The sequence below is a fragment of the Crotalus tigris genome, unplaced genomic scaffold, assembly GCF_016545835.1.
Source record: "Crotalus tigris isolate CLP2741 ecotype Arizona unplaced genomic scaffold, ASM1654583v1 scf7180000018030.5226217, whole genome shotgun sequence".
Lineage (NCBI taxonomy): Eukaryota > Metazoa > Chordata > Lepidosauria > Squamata > Viperidae > Crotalus > Crotalus tigris.
Genome location: NW_024096786.1, coordinates 5004699 through 5025800, shown reverse-complemented (window position 1 = coordinate 5025800; position 21102 = coordinate 5004699). Strand labels below are relative to the sequence as shown.

Sequence of the window (21102 nt, the reverse complement as noted above, 5' to 3'; positions counted from 1 at the left end):
GAATGTAATAAAATGTATGTTACTATTTTATTTTTATTTATTTCATTTTTATTTCATTGTTCACCAGTGAAATAGTTGTATATACCATAAAATAAATGAATAAAACTCTGGACTTTGAGGGCGGCGTTTAAGCCAGTCAGTTAGAAAAATATATGGAAAATAATGGTTTAACTTTCATATATTCTCCTACTAAAAATTGAATGTTGAATGTAGGATGGTTCAGTTGAACATGGTCCCTTAGTAAGCAATAACAGCTGAAGTTAAAGATGCAACTCAGTCTTAAACATATCTACAGGTTCTTAAAAGTAACTGAGCAGCTCCCACCAGCAAAATTTACTGAAGATATAAGCTCAGAAATACTCATTGTGTTTAGTGGTGCTTGCAAGCATACTTAAGACGGCAGCTTTACCCATAGCTCCCGTCATGCGTTCCAGCTCCTGTGGATCCAATTCAAAAGTGGGCAACCGTGAGTAGATAAATGGGTACCACTTTGGTAGGCAGCTTAATGGGGACATGAAAGGAGTCCCCAACTGGACAGGCAACCATGATAATCTTTTCAACCTGGAAGTGCTCTGGCGCTCCCCACACAACTGTAGTAGTTTACCCACAGCACACAAGCTGTAGCTTGTATAGCTCACAACTGTATTTTTGTTTTTCTCCCCATCACTGCCTGTCTGAAGGTAAAGATTTAGTGTCTAACTGTCTGAGTTAGAACTACCAGCAAGTGAAATGTTAGGGTTTTTAAAAAATTATTTTATCGCTCAGGAGGTATTTGCATTCTACCTAATATCCGCTTTCATTTTCTTAATACAGTTTACATATTATAGTCTACTTTATAGACCATCTTTCTCAAGTTTCCAGAATTCTCCAGCCAGTACATTGGTTGGGGAATTCTAGGAGTTGAGGTCCACATTTGTTAAAAATGTCCAAGGTTGAGAAACACTGTAATAGATTATCATTAGACAAAGCCATATTTTATGTCCTTTCTTATACAAAGAGCCCCACTCATAAATTTAGTACCGCTTAATAAGAATGAAGAATATGAAGCATATGATCTACTCTATAAGAGTTATGCTTTTGTAATTGGTGAATTTATTAATGGCAAAATGGATGAATTTCAGAAGTCAGAAATGCCAGTCAAGCAGTTTTGAGGATTAAAAGAAGTTTATTTTCAGGCACTTCATGTGTTAAAAGTCCTACTCCAGAGCATTGGATTGAACCAAAGAGGAACCTATTTTCCTGGAGGAAATGCCATTTTTTGTCTATATACAGTAAAGCTAGTGCAATTTGGTGTATTCTCGGATAATAATTAGCAGCAATGAAGAATAATAGTCTCTACTAAAGTATATTGTAGTCTGAAGTATTTTCTGCAAACATAATGCTAAATCATTTATTTTAAACTATATGGATGAATAGAAAGGATCCCATATGAAATCTTGGATTTCTTCCTCTCTCTTCTTCCAAGAATAAACCAGAATTTAATTTATTCTACAGCAAATTCCTGGTTTGTTTAAACTTTAATCAACACGAACATGAATGTTCACTTGTTTCTGGCTCGTTTACAAAGGACATTTAATGCCTAGTCCTTATATAATGGTGCAACAGGAATCTGAAGCAAATTGAATTTTGGTTTATTTCTCTTCCTAGGCATATGGGGAAAAGAAGGTAGATTTCCCTCAGTAGAGAACAGTGGAGCATACACTTTCTTCCATTTTTGGAAAGGAGAAAGTGAATAAAGCTAGGGTGGGTTTCAAGCATGAGGCAGACCCTCTGCAAGCCAAAAGTGGATGTTTTATTAGCTACCTCTTTCTCATTGGCCAGAGGTTTCTCACCTCTGATTTGCATGTAATTGAAATGTGAACTTAGAAGCAATATCATTTGCTTTAAGCATAAGACAGGAATTCTGCTTCTCCTTGGTACTAACCCCCAGCAAAAGCAGTTGACAGCAATAGAGAAAGAATACAGATAGTCCTTGTCTTACAACCTCAACTGAGCCCAAAATTTTGGTTGCTAAGCGAGACATTTGTTAAGAGAGTTTTGCTCCATTTTATGATCTTCTTGCGGTTAAGTGAATCACTGCAGTTGTTAAGTCAGTAATACAGTTGTTAAGTGAATCTGGATTTCCCATTGATTTTGCTTGTCAGAAGGTCGCAAAAGATGACCACATGACTCCGGGACAATGCAACCATCATAAATAAAAGTCAGTTGTCACATGTCTGAATTTTGATCACGTGACCATGGGAAGTGTGAAAAGTGGTCATAAGTCACTTTTTTCAGTGCCATTGTAACTTTGAATGGTCACTAAATGAACTGTTGTAAATTGAGAATTACCTATATTGTCAATTATAGAAACAATGAAGGGGTAACTCATTACTTTTTTATCCAGAGAGCCTCAGTATTCCAGGCTTCATTCCAGGCTTCAGTATCTACTTCTATAGCATTGGGTGCAGCTCAAAGAATTTTGATTATCAGTCCTCCAAATGGCATTGAAAAAAATATTTTTTCAATAAATTCAGTTTAATTTGTCTTTCACTAAGTATTATTAAGTATTTTTACTAAGCAGTGCAGTTTTGTTAATGTCACTGTTGCTTAAATTTATATAACAGTGTGTGTGCTTCTGTGTCTTTATTCTCAGATCTCAAATGCTCAGCTGAAAATTCTGTCCAAAAAAGGGCAAAAACTTCTGCCAGGAGACGGACTGAACCTATGGCACATTTCTTTAAAGTTGGAGGCTGCACAATAAATTGTTGTTTACTTCCATTGACTGTAAAATGAAAGAATGCTTGTTATCCTTTGGAATATCTAGAAGAGTCAAACAAAATAGCTCAAGGCACTAAGTCCAAACTGATTTGACAGAAAGCAGTGCTGATGAGAGACATGAGATTATGAGCATTGTACGCATTTGAAACCGTAACTTGACCGCCTCTCATTTCTGCTTAGCAGTGCCCAAAGTAATACATTTCTATCATAATTTTTATGATGTTTCCATAGCTGAATGCAAAACATTGCATTGTGGCTATGAAATGGAAGAAATATATCAAAAGGCATCGTTTCTTGATTTTGCTTTCCAAATTGATATTAACCTCAACATTTTGCATATTGGTTCAAAAATATCTTAAGAGTGGTTACTCCCTCCCCCCATCACTATGCATACATCCCTCTTTCATTCCCCATATCTGCAGTAAACAATCAGTGTGTAAGCATCAGCATGTACTGCAAAACATTTCATTGCATGGCTTATATGAAACAGTTCAGGGTTTTTTTTGTTGTTCTGGCTTTGGTTTTTCAATATAGAATTTTTTAGAGATGAACTTATTCGTCCTGCGTTAGTCTAGCACAATATTCTTCCAAGATAAGTTTTAAGTGTCTTTCAGATTCATTCTTGTTTCTTGGTTCAGGAAGTACAGAAACTGCATTTTTTTTCCTCAAGATTCTGGAAAACAGAAGGGAAAAAAATAAGCATTACAGATTTTATTTTTCATTGTATAAATAACTGAATCTTCTGGTTTTCTAAACAAGATGCCAGAAATTAAATTTCCTGTAATGAGATTATGTTATGAGTTAATATGATTATGTTATGATTAATTGAAACAACCTTCTAACTGTTCCACCTATTTTTACATATTCATTTGGAATATTCATATATCACTTATTTTTTAAAATTTCAGGGTGGCTTATAATAAAAATAATGATACATGTATATTATATTTTGTTTTATTAAAAAAATATATTGTTTGTCTGTTTTTTTATATGTATGTATACATGTATGTATGTATGTAACAAAGTTTCACACAATCTATCACATAGTTACTTTTCACTATATATTTCTGTACAACTTGTAACGTAAGTCTATTGCTATACCTCTGTAAAGAGAAGGAATGAGGAATGGTTGCCATAATTTCATAGTACTCTTCAAATACTAGGGAGAATATCATTCAAAAGAAGGTAAACATTTGTTTTCTATCATTCCAAAGAATAAGACCCAGAAAAATGGGTTGAAATTGCAGGAAGGCAATTTCTGATTAAATGTTAAAAACATATTCAGCAGTGAGAGCTGTTTGAATGTAAAACCTGTTAACTGGAGAGCTAGTGGACTCTCCTTCATTGAATGTATTTATGCAGATGTTGGACAGCCATTTAACAGGAAGAGTTCAGTTTAGATTCAAGCATGCTCTCCAGTCTGTGGTGTACGTAGTCCTTTCCAATGTTATGATACTATGACCAGCACTTCGTTGCAACAGAAAAATTCTGTCCTCTTTGCTCTGCACCTTCCCTGAAAGAGGAAGTCACGGTAGGCTTGAGATGGCTAACTACCCCACTAATAAGAACACCTGACAGTTTAATTCTGCTTCACCTATTTAGTGTTTTTGTTCATCACGAAGTACATGTTGCAGCTGAGAATGTCCAAAACTGCATTTGCAGGTCAGTTGGAATACCTTGAGCCTTGTTATGTCTTAGTTATCACACACCCTTCTTGAAGGACAGATACATAACATGGTGAAGATCAGTGACTCCTGTTACATGCATCCTAATAAATGGTAGCCAAAGCAGAGATGGCTGTCACTTCTGCTAGACTGTGGGAGATAAACTTAGCATCTGGGGCTTGCTTAATATTGGAGAAGGTGGAGAGCCATTGTTCCCTCTCACCATTTCCTAATATATCAGAGATGGACTTCCCTCCCCATAGTTCTGCATTTTATATTATCTGGCTCATCAGGAAGATATGGGACCTGCCAGATTTAGTTGTACATTCTGCTCCGGCGCATAAATATGGAATATATCTTTTAGTAAATCTGCACACAGACTCATAAATAAATTAGTTTCGCTTTATAACCTTATATGTATAATCACTTTTGTGTGTTTGTAATAAGATAAATACAAGCCACTGAGTAGAAACAATTAGTAAGTATTAACTCCTTTGCAAACATAACTTCAAAATTAACAGCTGTTTTGCCACTGACTTTAAGTGGTCCTGAGAATCTTTTTAAAATAAATGATATTAAACTTAAGAGAAAAGCATATATTTGTTGCTAAAATAGACCCTGTAATTATCTGGAAAATGCGGCCTATATTTTTATTTTGCCCTTTTCTTATTTTATCAAGAAGCTTTGAAGCAAAGTCTAAATACGGAACATTTTCAAAAAAGAGACTTGTAGCATTTCTGTAAGTCACTCACCTGATGCTGTGTTTTAGCTTGAACCTTCAAAACAACCCTTTCACTTGTTCTGTATCAGGGTCCAGGTCAATATCATAGAAGCAAGGCCTTGTGGGCAATCCAGGCATAGTGGTCATCTAAGGGATCAAAGAACCAGGAGTTATGCTTCAACAATTGTAACCTGGAAACCTTTCTGCAGATAGATAGGATGAAGTAGAACAGAGGTCCCCAACCTTTTTGGGCATCAGGGACCGGTGCCATGGAGAAAGGTTTTTCCGTGGACCAGAGAGGGTGTGGTTTTGAATACTGCCTGCATCCTGAGGATGGAGTTTTGCTTGTTTGTACAGCCTGCTTGCTGGCATGCTGCGGACCGGGACCGGTCCCTGGACTGGGGGTTGGGGACCCCTAAAGTAGAAGACCACAGAAAAGAACTAACCCTGCTCTACTTGAGTTCTTTTGTTAAACTAGTGTTTCTCAACCTTGACAATTTTAAGGCATGTGGAGTTCAACTTCCAGAATTCCACAGCCAGCATTGCTGGCTGTGGAATTCTGGGAGTTGAAGTCCACATGCCTTAAAATTGTCAAGGTTGAGAAACACTGTGTTAAACCAAATCCTTTAAATGATTGGAAAGAATTTCTGGGAAAGGAAATAAAAGGCTATAATATCCCAAGCCTTATGGGACCAAGCTTATCAAAAAGTTCTGTGTTCTAAGAGATATAAAGCAAAGGAATGCACATGGAATGTAAATAGTTAAATACAGTGGATTGAAAGCATAAACTTTATAAGTGCTGTACGTTATGTATATGTAGTTTGCATCTGACAGGACTCTGTTCTGACCAACTTATTTCTTTTTATTTTTAGAACCCATTTAGCAGTAAAAGCATTTCCAAAATTATGGTTGTTATTGATTACAGAAATAATTTTACATGAATCATAGTGCTGCAATATACTGAATAATTAATTGAAAATAATTTTAGCCTGGATATTAGAAAAGTTGGATGGATATTTTTGTAGCCAGGAAAGATGGAAAGATGGAATTTCATACTTTTTTTTGGTACAAATTCTAAATATGTTTCTAAATAGGCAGTCCTTGATTAACAACATTCAGTACCATTTGCATTGACAGCAGCACTGAATGAATGGAATCTATGACTGATCCTCAAAGTTATGGCCTTTGCAGTGCCCCACGGTCATGTAATCAACATTTGGGTACTTGAGAACCAGCCCCAGACTGCAGTATGTGCTTCAACTCCCCCCACCTGCCTATCTCCCCACCCCATCTCTGCCTTTTGGCCACCCTGCAATCTGCCACCTTCCAACTTCCCTTAGCTGACAATGGCAAGTGTGGCAAGGCAGTAGAGTCTTGTCTGCCAAAGGGAGCTTGCCAGGCCTGGCTAGGGAGGAAGCAGCAGGATAGAGCCGGCAGTTTGACGAGGACAGGAAATGCATGAGGCCCTCACCTCATGACACAGTCCTCACCCAATGACTATTGGAACTACTATTGTTAAGCAGTGCAGTCACATGATGTTTTGCCTAACAACATCTTCAGTTAGCAATGGAAATAGGGCTGTTAAGCAAAGACTACTGTATATAATATTCTATAGAGTGAGGAGAATGTTTGAACTATTCCCACTAATCTATAGGACTTATGTCCCTTTTCCCAAAGAGAGAAAGAAAGATAAGTGTTTATTATAAACCGAAAGAAAAAAGATCACCATATTAAAATATTTTATAAAACAAAAAATAAGATTCCCAGTACAAAAATACACTCAGCAAGTTTGGGTCTGTATATTCTTTTTCTTTTCCGTGAATCTTTTTTCTCGAAATTTCCTTTCCCAGTATTCTTGTCTTTCTATGATCTCAGTAAACTGCTATTGACCAATAATTAAGGGAAGCCTCAACAACTTCCAAACTCAGTTTTCTCTCAGAATCTTTCTCTTGATTCTTAATGAAGAAATAAAGCTTTAATTGCATGCTATTCTGAATATATTGCTTTACTTAAAGCTAAATACATACACAAATTATACAGAAATTATGCAGTTTGCATCTTAATAGTTCTTTAAAAAAATAACTATAAGCAGCTAATCAAATTTCTTCCCAGAAATATCCAACATCAGTCTTGAGGTAATTAAAGCAAACTGATTATATCCTATGACAATACAGATACTGTGACAAACGTTTGTTGCAAATGTTCTTGGATCTTGGCAGGCTGATCTGACAACAAATATGAAAACAAATATCCCAGCAATAGGTAGGAACAAATAGGGTGCTTGAATCGATGGTATTGTTACACAGCAGAACCAATGGTGGGATTCAGCCAGTTTGGCAGAACCGGTAGCTAATTTTTTGTTGCCCAGGCTCAGAATGGACTTCCAGAAGTGGTATCCGCAGAGAGAACAGGTTGTTCACATATTTGAATCCCACCACTGAGCAGAACCAATTATAAGATACTTTCTCTCCAAATCAAGCCAGCCCAAAATGTAACACAAGCAGACCAACGAGGAAAATTGCAAAGATTAAATGGGCCAAGATATGCATTGCCAAAGGAAACAACAATGCCGAAGGTTATGATCTCATTCTAATTAAACATGATGGGAAGAAATCCATAATTAGATCTCCTCTGGTTCTTAAAAAATATTATTTGTCACCATGAAATGCAATGCTAGGAAAAGGAGGCACAAATCCTTTTCCCTGTATGACATTCTCTGAATCTGAATTCCTCATCCAAGTATTATGTAGCCTCTAGAGAAAACATCAGTTTGGGATATCCAATTGTGGTAAAGCATTTTGTGGAAATTTATATAAACATAACAGAGAAGTGATAGTTGAAGCAATCTATGGAGAGAAAGATTATATGAAGGGCTAATAGAGCTAATATTTAGAAATATTTATGTCTTCCTGAGAGGAAGACAAAAATCACAACAAAACATATTTTGTGACTCCCATTATCTGAGAAAATTATGAAAACAAAGGAAGGTTTGTGACATTATTCATTACAATTTCCCAAACTGGAAATAGCTCATCCAATTGTCATTCTCTCTGTATACACACACACACAAACACACATAGAACCAGTTGATTTCATAAATTGCCTTATTCAGTAACTCACAGATAGAATTCTTTATTGGCCAAGTGTGATTGAACACACAAGGAATTTATCTCTAGTGCATAAGCTCTCAGTATACATATAAACAACAAAGTGATAAATCATAAATCATAAGATACAATCATAAAAAACATAATATACCAACAGGAGAAGGTAGTAAGAAAGATAAGAGGTGAGAAAGATGAGAAAGATGAAAAGATAACAAGGATAAAAGCAATACAGTCATTTACATGGATAAATATCTTTAGGCAGAAGACAGTGCTGTAGGAGTTAGGTATTTAGCAGAATGATGGCTTGGGGAAATAAACTATCTTTGTGTCTAGTTGTTTTGGCATGCAATGCCCTATAGCAATGCTCTTCTCTTGGGGGAGAAGTTGAAACAGTTTATGTTAAGGATGTGAGGGATCTATAAATATTTTCTAAGCCCACAATCCTAACTATCTGTTGAATTTTGTACCTGTCAGGTTTGGTTGCAAGTGCCAAACCAGACAGTTATAGAGGTACAAATGGCAGACTCAATAATTCCTTTGCAGAACTGTATCCGCAGACCCTTGAACAATCTGAGCTTTCTGAGTCGACACAAGAAGAACATTATTTGTTGTGCCTTTTTAATGATGGTTCTAATGCTAAGAGTCCATTTCAAATCCTGGGAGATTATAGAACCCAGAAACTTGAAGGTCTCTATTGTTGATGCTGTGTTGTCTAATATTGTAAGAGGTGGTAGATTAGGAGGGCTTCTCCTAAAATCTACTATCATCTCTACAGTTTTAAGAGAGTTCTTATTTCTTCTTAAATTAACACAGAAAAGCAGAATTATCCAGATACCAATGCTTGTGAAAGGTGCCCAGGTTATCCCATTGAGCAATATCTCCAACAAGGAAAGATTTTTTTGAGGACTGGGAAAGATTGCTGGAGGGGAATGTTTAAGAAAGTGATTCTGATACTGGTTGTATGGTATATAATCAAACTGTACCCAGAATAGCGGAGGATCAGGAATCTGATTACACAGTAGTTGAAAAATGGAAAGAGGGATTCTAAATCTGACAGATTTTTGCAAAAGTAGACAGTATGGTATTTTAAGCATAACAACTTTAGGTGTTCTCGTAGGCCCATGACACTGTCATGCTTAAATTTGTATTTCACTATTAAGGCATTTGATATGAAAGGAAATTTGTTGCTGCTTAGGTAAAAGGATTGCTGCTTATAAAAGATTATAAGAGAGGTAGATGACTTAACTTTTAGCAATAATTTGACTTTTAGAAAGTTTTATATATGTTTTCTGAGGTTTTCACGGGTATTTGTATGTAGGTCTTTGGTTGTTCGGGTTTTCTCCCGCGTAAAATTGGAAGTGTCTTGGCGACGTTTCGACGAAGTCCCATTCGTCATCTTCAGGCTGGTGTTTTCAGCTTCGTGCTTCGAGCAGCAATGTGTGGTCTTAGCTGTTTCTTCCTTTTAACTGCCAGTGGGGGTATGAACTGATTGGGTGGGAGCTTGGCTGTGTTCTGATTGGGTGGAGGTGTGTTCTGAATGGTTAGGGGCTTGGCTGTGCTCTGATTGGCTGGGGGAGTGTTCTGGTTGGTTGTGCTCAGGTTAGTCTGAGTTGCAGAGGGGTTTAAGATTTTGGGCTGCCTTGCTATTTTTTGGCTTCGCGTTTGTGGTCGTGCCTCCTCTTCATGGAGGGTGTCAGTTTGCTTCATTATGGATTGGAGGGGTTTAAAGTGGCTAATGATGCAGCTGTGGTCTGGCTTCTGGTTTGTGGTCGTGCCTTGTCATCGGTGTGGCTTTGGGTTTGTTTTTTGCGTGGATGTGTGGTGGTGACATCCTGTGTGGTTTTTGTGAGTGTGGGTCTGGTATCATTTTTTGTGTTAGGGAGTCGTTTGTCAATAAGGGCGGGTTTCCAAATGGCTGGTAGGCGGGAGGTATCATCTCGCTTGTTCATGCTGTGTGGGTGTTTTTCTATCTTGATGGCTTCTCTGATTATTCTGTTATTAAAATGTTCACTTTTGGCAATGGTTCTGGTATTTTTAAAGTCAATTTCATGTCCTGTGGCTTTAAGGTGTTGGACCAGGGAAGATGTTGGTTCCTCTTTTTTGACTGAGTTCTTATGTTCTTCAATGCGTGCACTTATTCTTCTGTTGGTTTGTCCGATGTATGTGGTGGGACAAGTGGTGCATGGGATTTCGTATACTCCTTGATTTTCTAATTCAATTTTATCTTTGGGGTTTCTAAGGATGGTGGATATTTTTCTATTTGTGCAGAATGCTGTTTTGATGTTGTGTTTATGGAGGATCTTACTGATTCTGTCTGTGGTGCCTTTTATGTATGGGAAGAGGGCTTTGCCGTTTTCTTGTTCTTTGTCTTGGATTTTAGTGGGGGTTTCTTTTTGGATTAGGTTTGTAATCTTATTTCTATGGAATCCATTGGATGTTAGTACATTGGTGAGAGTGTGTAGTTCGGGTTTTAGGTGTTGTTCGTCAGCTAAGCGTTTTGTTCTGGAGATGAGTGTCTTGGCTACAGAGTTGATCTGTGCTGGGTGGTGGTGTGAGAGAGCGTGCAGATAGCGGTTTGTGTGTGTTTTCTTCTGGTAGATGGTGTGTCCTAGGGAGCCATTGGATTTCTTGTAGACTAAGACATCCAGGAAGGGAAGTTGGTTGTTAGCTTCTGTTTCCATGGTGAACTGTATTTTGGGGTGTAGGCTGTTGAGGTGTGTGAGGAAGTTGTCCAGTTTTTCTTTCCCATGTGGCCAGATTATGAAGGTGTCGTCTATGTATCTGAGCCAGAGTTTGAGTTTGTGATCCGATTTTTCTAGAGCTTGGGTTTCAAAGTGTTCCATGTAGAGATTGGCAATGACAGGTGAGAGGGATGATCCCATGGGTGCTCCTTCTGTTTGTTTGTATTTTTGTCCATTATAGATGAAGTATGTGTTGGATAGGCAGTGGTTGGTCAGATCTAAGATGTTTTGGGGGGGTTATATTTGTTTTGGATAGCTGTCAAGGCTTCTTTGATAGGCACTTGGGTGAAGAGGGATATGACATCGAAGCTCACGAGTAGGTCGCTGGGCTGTAAGTTTTGTTTCTTTATGATCTCTATAAATTGGAATGAGTTTTTTACGTGTGAGGTGATGGATTCTGCATAGGGCTGTAGTTGTTTGGCGAGAAATTTGGCTAGGTTTTGTAGAGGTGAGCCTATGGAGCTGACTATAGGTCTGAGTGGGGTTCCTTCTTTGTGTATCTTGGGGAGACCATAGAGTTTGGGGCATCTGGATGATTTCTCTCTGGGAATGATTCTTTGCTGGATCTCTTCGCTAATGGGGGAGGCTTTTATTTTGGATCTGGTGGTTTTTTCCAGGTAGGTGGTGGGATCTGTATTTAGGGGTTTGTATGTGGAGTCTTGGAGTAGGTTGGTTAATTTGGTTTGGTAGTCAGATGTGTTCATAACCACCGTGGCGTTGCCCTTGTCTGCTGGTAGGATTATTATGCTGGTGTCTTCTTTCAGGTTACGTAGTGCTGTCTGTTCCTCTTTGGGTAAGTTGCTTTTGGGTGGCTTGCTGGTGCAGAGGATGTTGGTGATTTCGAGTCTGATTCTGTTGGCGTCGTCGGGGTTGATTTTGGTCAGGCTGGTTTCAACTCCACATATAATGGTTTCAGTGGGGATGTGTTTGGGAGCGACTGCAAAGTTGAATCCTTTGGAAAGGACATTGGTTTCGGCTTTGGTGAGGATCCTATCTGAGATGTTATGCACTGTTTGTTTCATGTGTGGCTGTGAGGGAGGAGGGGTTTGTTTCTGGCGTTCTTGTAGTCTTCGGAGTTTGTTGGTGTGTGTATCTGTCTTGAGGGTGGTCTGTGTTTCGGCTCTCCAGACGGCGAGTTGTTTGGATTTGTCCCAAAGTGCGGGGTGGATCTTGTTGCTGAGTTTGAGGTGGAGTGTGAGGAGATCTTTGTTAATTCGGTCTAGGAGGAATCTTTTTGTGTGAAGTTCATTTCTGATTAGGGCCAATTCTGTTCTTTTCAGGATCCGTTTGGTGGCTGCAGAGTTGGAGTGGAATTTCAGTTGGAAACATGTGGGGATTAGATTTTGATCTCGGCAGTTGCGTAGGAATGCGAGGTCGCATAAAATGGAAGCTCTTTGGACTTCAAGTTTTTCATAGGTCCTGGTCAGATGGTGGATTTCCTCCCCGTAGAGGTTCGATATTTGTTTTTTGAGGTTTTCGCGGTTATTTGTATGTAGGTCTTTGGTTGTTTGGGTTTTCTCCCGCGTAAAATTGGAAGTGTCTTGGCGACGTTTCGACGAAGTCCCATTCGTCATCTTCAGGCTGGTGTTTTCAGCTTCGTGCTTTGAGCAGCAATGTGTGGTCTTAGCTGTTTCTTCCTTTTAACTGCCAGTGGGGGTATGAACTGATTGGGTGGGAGCTTGGCTGTGTTCTGATTGGGTGGAGGTGTGTTCTGAATTGGTTAGGGGCTTGGCTGTGCTCTGATTGGCTGGGGGAGTGTTCTGTTTGGTTGTGCTCAGGTTAGTCTGAGTTGCAGGGGGTTTAAGATTCTGGGCTGCCTTGCTATTTTTTGGCCAACCCCCCAGCCAATCAGAGCACAGCCAACCCCCCAGCCAATCAGAGCACAGCCAAGCCCCTAACCAATCAGAACACACCTCCACCCAATCAGAACACAGCCAAGCTCCCACCCAATCAGTTCATACCCCCACTGGCAGTTAAAAGGAAGAAACAGCTAAGACCACACATTGCTGCTCGAAGCACAAAGCTGAAAACACCAGCCTGAAGATGACGAATGGGACTTCGTCGAAACGTTGCCAAGACACTTCCAATTTTACGCGGGAGAAAACCCGAACAACCAAAGACCTACATACAAACACCCGCGAAAACCTCAGAAAACATATATAGATAGATAGATAGATAGATAGATAGATAGATAGATAGATATACACACACACACACACACACATATACATACATACACACACACACACACACACACACACACAATGTAGTCCTTGACTTATGACCAATTTCTGTTCCTAAGAAAGGCAGTTAAGTATGTTTTGCCCCATTTTATGACCTTGCCATAGCTACTGAGCGAATCATTGCAGATGTTATATTAGTAAAATGGTTATTAAGTGATTCTGGTTTTGTCATTGACTTTGCTTGTCAGAAGTTTGCAAAAGGTATCACAAGACCCTGGGACACTGCAACCGTCATAAATATGAGTCAGTTGCTAAGCATCTGAATTTTGATCATATGACTATGGGGGTACTGTAATGTTTGTGTGAAAAATGATAGTAGGTCCCTTTTTCAGTGTTGTTGTAACTTTGAACAGTCACTAAAGGAACTGTTGTAAGCTGAGGACTACCTGTACAAGGATGTAATACTTCTTTTATTAGATATTTTATTTCCATTTGGACTTAGGACTGCAATAGATTTGATGTGATCTGATGCCTGGAGCTAGCAACATTGAGTTGGCTTGAAGATCAACTAACATTCTAAACTCTGTAATAACAATACAGTACATTTGGGCGGCAGCATCCTTTTCAGAAATAAATGAAATAATTAAATTTTGTTTTAAGGGCACAATCCCTGTTCAGTATCTCAAAAATATTTTAGGAACACACTAAATCAAATTTAGAGATGAATGGTTTTATAAAAATATATTGATTTATTTTATTTTTACACAAAAAGGAGAGTTAAAATGTAATAACTACTACAATTTTAAATGTTTATGTTAATATACCATTTTAAAAAAGATATTAATCGATTAATAATTTGATTTTTTAATTAAAAGGGATGCTAATATTAAACACACATATGCATTATTTTCCTATTAATACCCATAGCTAGAGAAATATATTCATTTATGTGCTGCTACTTGCTATTAACACAATGTGAATGATAAGGCCGCATATACAAAATTAAGACTGGCTCCCATTCAAATTAGGCAATCTTTCTTGACTTTACAAACAAGAACACTTTATTCTCTCAGAGAAGAAAATGTACCGGTATCTGTTCTTCAAACAATATAATCAACAATTGAAAGCAGGACAGTATTTATGAAGTTTAAATATTCCAAACAACAGTATAAAGTATTATATTCAAAATGGGAGGAGCTTTCAAACTTCAAAAATAAAGTTCACCAACAAGGCACAAAATAATCAAGCCATTTCATAGAAATTATTCATTCCCAGCTTTAAATTTAGAAGCTTGAAGCCAAAAACAAATTCTCGATATTTTCATTATCTCCCAATACCTTCAAGTCTTTCTATCAATCATATATTTCCCCAAAGGAAAACCAGAGACTTCATGAACAGATATATATGTATATAGATTTAAAATAATGGGCGTATATACTTATTACAGTATTTCTACAAAGATGATATCATCTGACTGTGTTGCTTAGTGATAGCAATTCCATCATCCTGATTGCCCTCATTAAGGAAGGATTATGTGGGTTATTAAGCAAGGAACTCACCTGACACTGATTTATGAGTTCCTGGTGGTTTACCCATTAACTTTGCTTGTGGGAAGTCAGCAGGGAATGTCAGAAATCATAATCACATGATTGCAGGGATGCTGTGATGCCAGAACTTTGAGGACCAGTAAATACCATTCATTCAGCAGCATTAAAACTGGTTGCTGAATGAATGGTAGCAACCTGAGGATCACCTGTACTCAGATTTTTTCCAGTGTTGAAAGTACAGAGTAAGCAAGCTTTCTCCTTTCCTTTCATAACACCCAGAAACATACATACATACATATTATATGGCTGCCCATCTACAATGATGACTCTGGACAGCATAGAAGGATTAAAACAATGATCCATAATGCCCAAGACAAACAATAAAGCCTAACCATGAAATCCACATCATCAGCAGAGATGTCCTAACCGCCTGGCCCCAAAGACTAGGGAAACAGGTTTTCAAAGCCCCGTGAAAAGCTAATTGGCTAACATTTCCAGCACTTGGAATAAAAAATTGATGGAAAGAGTCTCCTTCCCCCTACAACTAGCAGAAAATTCCCAATGAAGACATCAGGTTTCCATCCATGGAAGGCTCTTACTTGATCCAAGCCACTTTTCACATATTACCAGACAGTTTTGCAGGAATATTGCCATTAATTCAATAGTACTTGAAAAGTACTATAGCAAATTCCTGGTGCCCATAGGGTTGAAGACTGGAATGTCAATTCTATTTCTGCAGAAGCCCTCTATGTCTTTATTCCATGGTATTGGTTCCTGCTTTTTTTCAACTAAGCCCAAATTATAGGAGTATCTTCTCTGGGAAAAACAGCATCTCTGAAGTATAGGAATCCCCTATATACAAAATAGAATGAAACATACAAACACAATTGTGCCATTCTGCCATTCTTAGCATCGTGGTGGGGATAATTTAGGAACAAAGTAATACCTTATTACAAGGTCTAAATCTTGTTGATACTGACTGACAGATAACATGAAATAAATATCAGCTATTAGGAAGCATTAATGGAAGATGGTTATTGTCCAGATCTCCATGTCTGTGGGCATTTTAAGTTTAACTGGTTAGCCATGATAAGAGAATGTTGGGTCAGATGGACCAAACCTTCTTGGCCTGATTCAGCAGGCTTACCTTATATCTGAGACATCAAAGGTGAGTCCAGATATTCTCTTTCTATTCACATGTTCTAGCCCTTGTTTTTTTCTTTCTCTCTCTCTCTCTCCCAGCTGGCTTTGTTCCTAAGACTGGACGAAATCTCCTGGTCTCCCTGTTTGTAGCCTGCTGCCTTGACCACTACAACACATTTGCTCTACTTGATATGGATATTTTTGCCTGCATACATTTTGTTTTCCCTTTTATTATTTATGGAAGAGAAGATAAGTTATAGCTCTCTATAGACAAATCCTGTTCTAGGACCCAGACATACTAATTAAGTTATTATCTCTTGGATACATAAATGATTAACTCATCATGCTTGTGTGTGTGTGTGTGTGTGTGTTTGTGTGTGTGTGTGGTCCATATGTACATGCATGCATGTATATGTGGGTTAAATGAGTGAATTGATTGAACTATACTCCTTGCTTGAGGTAATACTTTCTCATTGAATGGTTTTTTTTAAAGTAATGGTGTCCATAATTTGTGATTGTTAGTGGGAATTTGTGCATTCCCCCCCCATCAAATTAGAAGTACCTATTCCCCCAATATTGTGCAGACATCTATAGTGCACATGCTCACTTTAAAATATATCTCATAGTGTCCCCTGCTACACCTGTGAACCATACAGAACCCTGACCTGGAAGATCACAAAATGGCAGGATGACTAGTTTGTACAAGAGTTAACTTGAAACAAAAGAGGTTTCTGTAGATCTGCTATTCTGAATATGTCGCTTCCTGAAACACAAAATTCCACATAGATACACCTAGAATATTACTGATAATATTGCTCTTGTTATATTTGAGAAATATACAGTTCTTAAGAAGTGTATAATTAAACTGAAGGTTACAATGGAAAATTATAGCCCAACTAACTTGGAGAAACTGAGTCATACTTAAATCCTTCTGTTACTTTTGCTGCATTCTTTGTTCCTGTTTCATGGAGAGACGCTTCTCTCCTATATAGTTTAAAATTAGATTAATGAAAATTCTTAGACTTCGAAAACAAAACATTTAATATGTTATGAATGATACTATTCCCTGGAATAATTTTGTTCTAAGTAAGTTGAAATTGTATCCTTGTTACTGCATTTTAATTATCAGTTCTAATTGCATATATATTGGGTCTATGCCTGATCTCTGAGATTAAGAAAAACTTGTGTTCATGTTAGGAACATCTAAGCCTTACAATCAAATCTAAAACTTGACTGAATTTTCTTTTATTAAAATAAGTTAATTTGTACTGAAACATTTTGGCATCACTGTTCAGTCAGGGACATATATTGTTTAAAATTCCACCTCTTCTGATTTCCTCTTTTCTATAACTTCAAGTAAATTAAAGTTTCTCCACATGAGCAATTCTTAAACAACAAATAGCTTAAGAATCTATAGATTTCTGCAATGTATTTAAGTAAGGCGATGCTATCAACCTATTTAAATATTTTCCCACTTGAAGGCATACATGAAATTTCACAGCAACTTCTAAAACTTAATTCTCTCTGCCTTGCTGGCAAATTTATAAGGTTCACAGCACTCCAAAAGTTCCAGTTATACTCTATTTGCTTTTTTTTTTTAATTCTTGTCTTACTGTTTCTTATCTGAGCCAAATATCCTTATAGTATAGTATAGCTAATATGGTTGCAAAGTCAGGGATAACTGAAGATATTTTGCAGCCTGAAGTGAACAGAAGATGGCACTTCCATCTACAAGGCATCAGATTAATTTAGAAGGTACACAATACCACAATATTATTATTATTATTATTAATAATAATAATATTGTGGCACAGCCACACTTCTCTGTGCATAAATGGTTCACCTATGGAGATGGTTACCAGCATCAAATTCCTGGGTGTGCAGCTAACGAGTTGGCTGACTTGGTTGCTCTACAGTGAGAAATTGGTGAAGCGGGCACAGCAGCGCCTGCATTTTCTGCGCCACATGAGAAAAGCACATCTTCCTTCCCCTGTCCTGACCACTTTCTACAGGGGGACAATCGAGAGCATCCTGTCATACAGCATCTCAGTCTCATTTGGAGGCATCACTGCTTCAGACAGGAAGGCAGTGCAGAGAGTGGTGAGAATGGCCGAAAAGATCATTGGCAGTTCCCTCCCTCCCATCCAGGACATAGCACAGAAGCGCTGCTTGAGCAGGGTCCGTAAGATTATCTGGGACACTAATCCTCTTCACAACCTGTTTTCCTTGTTACCTTCTGGGAGGAGGCTTCGTGGTATCTGAAGTAGAAAATCCAAATTCAGCCAGAGTTTTATTCCATACAGCATTAACCTTGCGAACTCTCAAGCTTCCTCCTTCCGTTATATATTCAAGATGGACAATATTTAATATTTATTTGCTACGTATATGTAGGGATGTGGGTCTATACATGTGTTGTTCATAGTATGTTTAGGTGTGTGTCATGTATGTGTTTCACTTTAAGAGCGGGCAACTAAATTTCATTTTTGATGTGTGCCATTGTGCCCACAGTATAAAAATGACAATAAAAGTTATCTTATCTTACATGTGTGCCATACATACCTGTTCTTTAAATGTAAGGAAAGGCCTGAAGTGTTCAGTAAGAATAGCTTAGGAAATGATCAGCTGAGGTAAACATTGGTAGAGCATTCACCAGGAGAAGCAGCAGCACAGACTATTGTCACTCTAGGATCACAATAGATTAGTTGCAAAAAATACTGATAACCAGTAGATAGTAGAAAATGATGGCTTTTATATTACTTTCTTACCACCTTCTGGTTTTTTAATTTTTGCAATTTTACCACATTTCCATGCTAATTGCACCACTGAGATTTGATTTCCTCTCCTGTATTTGCATTAATAGCATCCATCTAAATATTCAGTTTCTTACGCAGAAAGCATCTCCATTAATGGACTGTCTTAAATTGTCCACTAATTTTGGCCATATAAAAAACTGACAAGTGTATAAAAGCAAACCAACCTCTGCTTTTGATAGTTTCTACATGCTATTCCAGTAAAACATTCCCTTAATTTGTCTTTGTTTCCATTAAATCCTTTCACAATGTTTTATGACTAATAAAAGGGAAATGTATATCACAGCACAATTTATAACAACTTCATATATGTTTAAGGCATGCATAATTCAAATAGCATATTTTAAAGCATATATTTAAATGCAAAAATATACATATTCTCTATGTAAAAGCAGCCCAAGACAATGAAATGTTAAATCTTTTTAATTCTCCCTTCTTTTAATGAGGAAAATGCAAAGAAATGTGTTCTTATTTTCCCTTTGTGAATGACATCATTTGTATTGTGTAACTTGAAAAGCATAGCTATACATAGTTTTTCATGGGAGACGGTCATATACTTCCTTAGGTCAACATACAGTACTGTATATCTCATCTTACTCAGTAGATACTCTCCTGCACAATGGAGAGGAAGATTGAAAATAAAGCATTTACTTGAACAGCTATATAATGCATTCCTCTACTGTGTTTGCAATAAGAGCTTTCTCCTAAAATTTGATTAAATGAAAGCTAATAAAAATAAACTAACTTCAGCTTTATTAAGAGCATCCAGTGGAATGGAATATTCAGTAGAACCCAGTAAAACCAAAGTGATAAAATTGCTCTTAAATTCTTGGTATGATTTTACTGATAGTCCTTTGATATGCATTGTATATTAATTCAAGATCATTGCACATTCACTGTGAGCTTTGCATTTCTGTGATTTTATATGTGGAATTTAATATTTTTAATTGTTACTATTGTAAACTCTTTGTCTGTCTCTGTGGTAGTGTACACATCCACACGATACTGCAGAGCCTAAACATGTCTGTGTTCCAGTAATTTTCTTAAACCCTACCTCATCATTTCATTCTCTTATAAAGCTATTTTAATTTCTGTCTCGCTACCCCCTTTAAAAGCATCATAACCAAAATTGGGCAAAATTCACTATTTGTTATTTCAGGAAGTTAAAATCAACTGGCTAATTTAAATGTGATATTTAGTATATTTATGCATATGCTGTCAACATTCAGTGAACTATGTGTTTCAAGCTTAAGGCTTTCACCACAACCTAAATATCTTAACCTTAGATCTGTGCTCTTTCCCTGTCAGTAGATACTTTCCTTATTTTAGGTAATTTATTCCCTGAAATTATTCATTTCTAATATAATCATGACTCTTTGTTTTGTTTTGTTTTGTTTCCTTAAACAGATGAGCATGAGGGCTCACATGGTTAGGACCCTGGGCTGATGATCAATATGCTCCCATTGGAGACCCAGTTGCTACCAAGCGGTGGGGTGAGCTCACGTCACTCACTCCAGCACCTGATGACCCAGCACTTCAAACGCAGGCGACTATAAATAAATAGTTACCACTTTGGTGGGCACCTTAATGGGGACATGAAAGGAGCCCCCAACTAGGCATTCCCCAGGGAATGGTGATATCACCAGTTGATCCTTTTAACACAAAAGTGCTTTGGTGCTTCTGATGTGGAAGTATGGTATAGCATTCCTAAACAGATTTTGTTGACTTTAATTATTTTCTGAATAATTAGTTTAGTTAATTACTTGTTAATAATTAGTTTCTGAATAAGCTTAATTGCAGTAGCAGTTTCTGAATTCATTTTCATAATAAAGTTAGTATGTCAAAAAAACTAAGGGAAATACTCTACATTTCAATATATCTTTGATAAACAAACATGAACAGACAATAATAAATAGCTAACTAACATAGGTGAGCATATGCTGGAGGTTAAAACCAATTCTACTGTATATATCCGAATCTTTCTTAAAAAACCAACAGATCTGTGAGGATGATGATGTCTCTATATTCTGAATCTTTAACTAGATATGATTTTTTATCACTGGAATGATCAAGGAAGATGCAAGTAAAATTTGTTTAGGTACATTGGCTTTGAAAAGCAGAGGAAGAAATTAATGGAGTAAGATACCATTAAGATATATTAGATCTATAAAGCTGTCTCTATGAGTCGCTAATTACTGATATGAGGAATGAATTAACATTCTAACCCCCTATTTAAAATAAATTATTTATCAGGGTTGCAAAGAAATGTCCCAAATGTGTTTTTATTTTTCTAATACATCAGCCAATGTAATATGGTAAGATATTGTTCATTGATAAGGATGAACAAATCAAAGATCCAAACTGCTAGAAAGTCAGTGCTTATATTAATTTATCACCAGAACAATCGAGATGCTTTCTATTTTTTT

The 21102-nt window shown here is 37.3% G+C and overlaps 1 protein-coding gene across 2 annotated transcripts in view; it reads right to left on the bottom strand.

Moving 5' to 3' along the window:
- Window positions 1-3392: 3392 nt before the first annotated feature.
- The window catches only part of MTHFD1L (methylenetetrahydrofolate dehydrogenase (NADP+ dependent) 1 like), a 142794-nt gene continuing 125084 nt past the window's right edge, over window positions 3393-21102 (bottom strand). For both annotated transcript variants that reach the window (XM_039346910.1, XM_039346911.1), the window contains 2 exons: window positions 5177-5292; window positions 3393-3433 (listed from right to left, as the gene is read on the bottom strand). In XM_039346910.1, coding sequence (XP_039202844.1) covers window positions 5203-5292 — 90 coding nt within the window. In that variant the 3' untranslated portion in view covers window positions 3393-3433; window positions 5177-5202. The remainder of the gene's footprint in view (window positions 3434-5176; window positions 5293-21102) is intronic.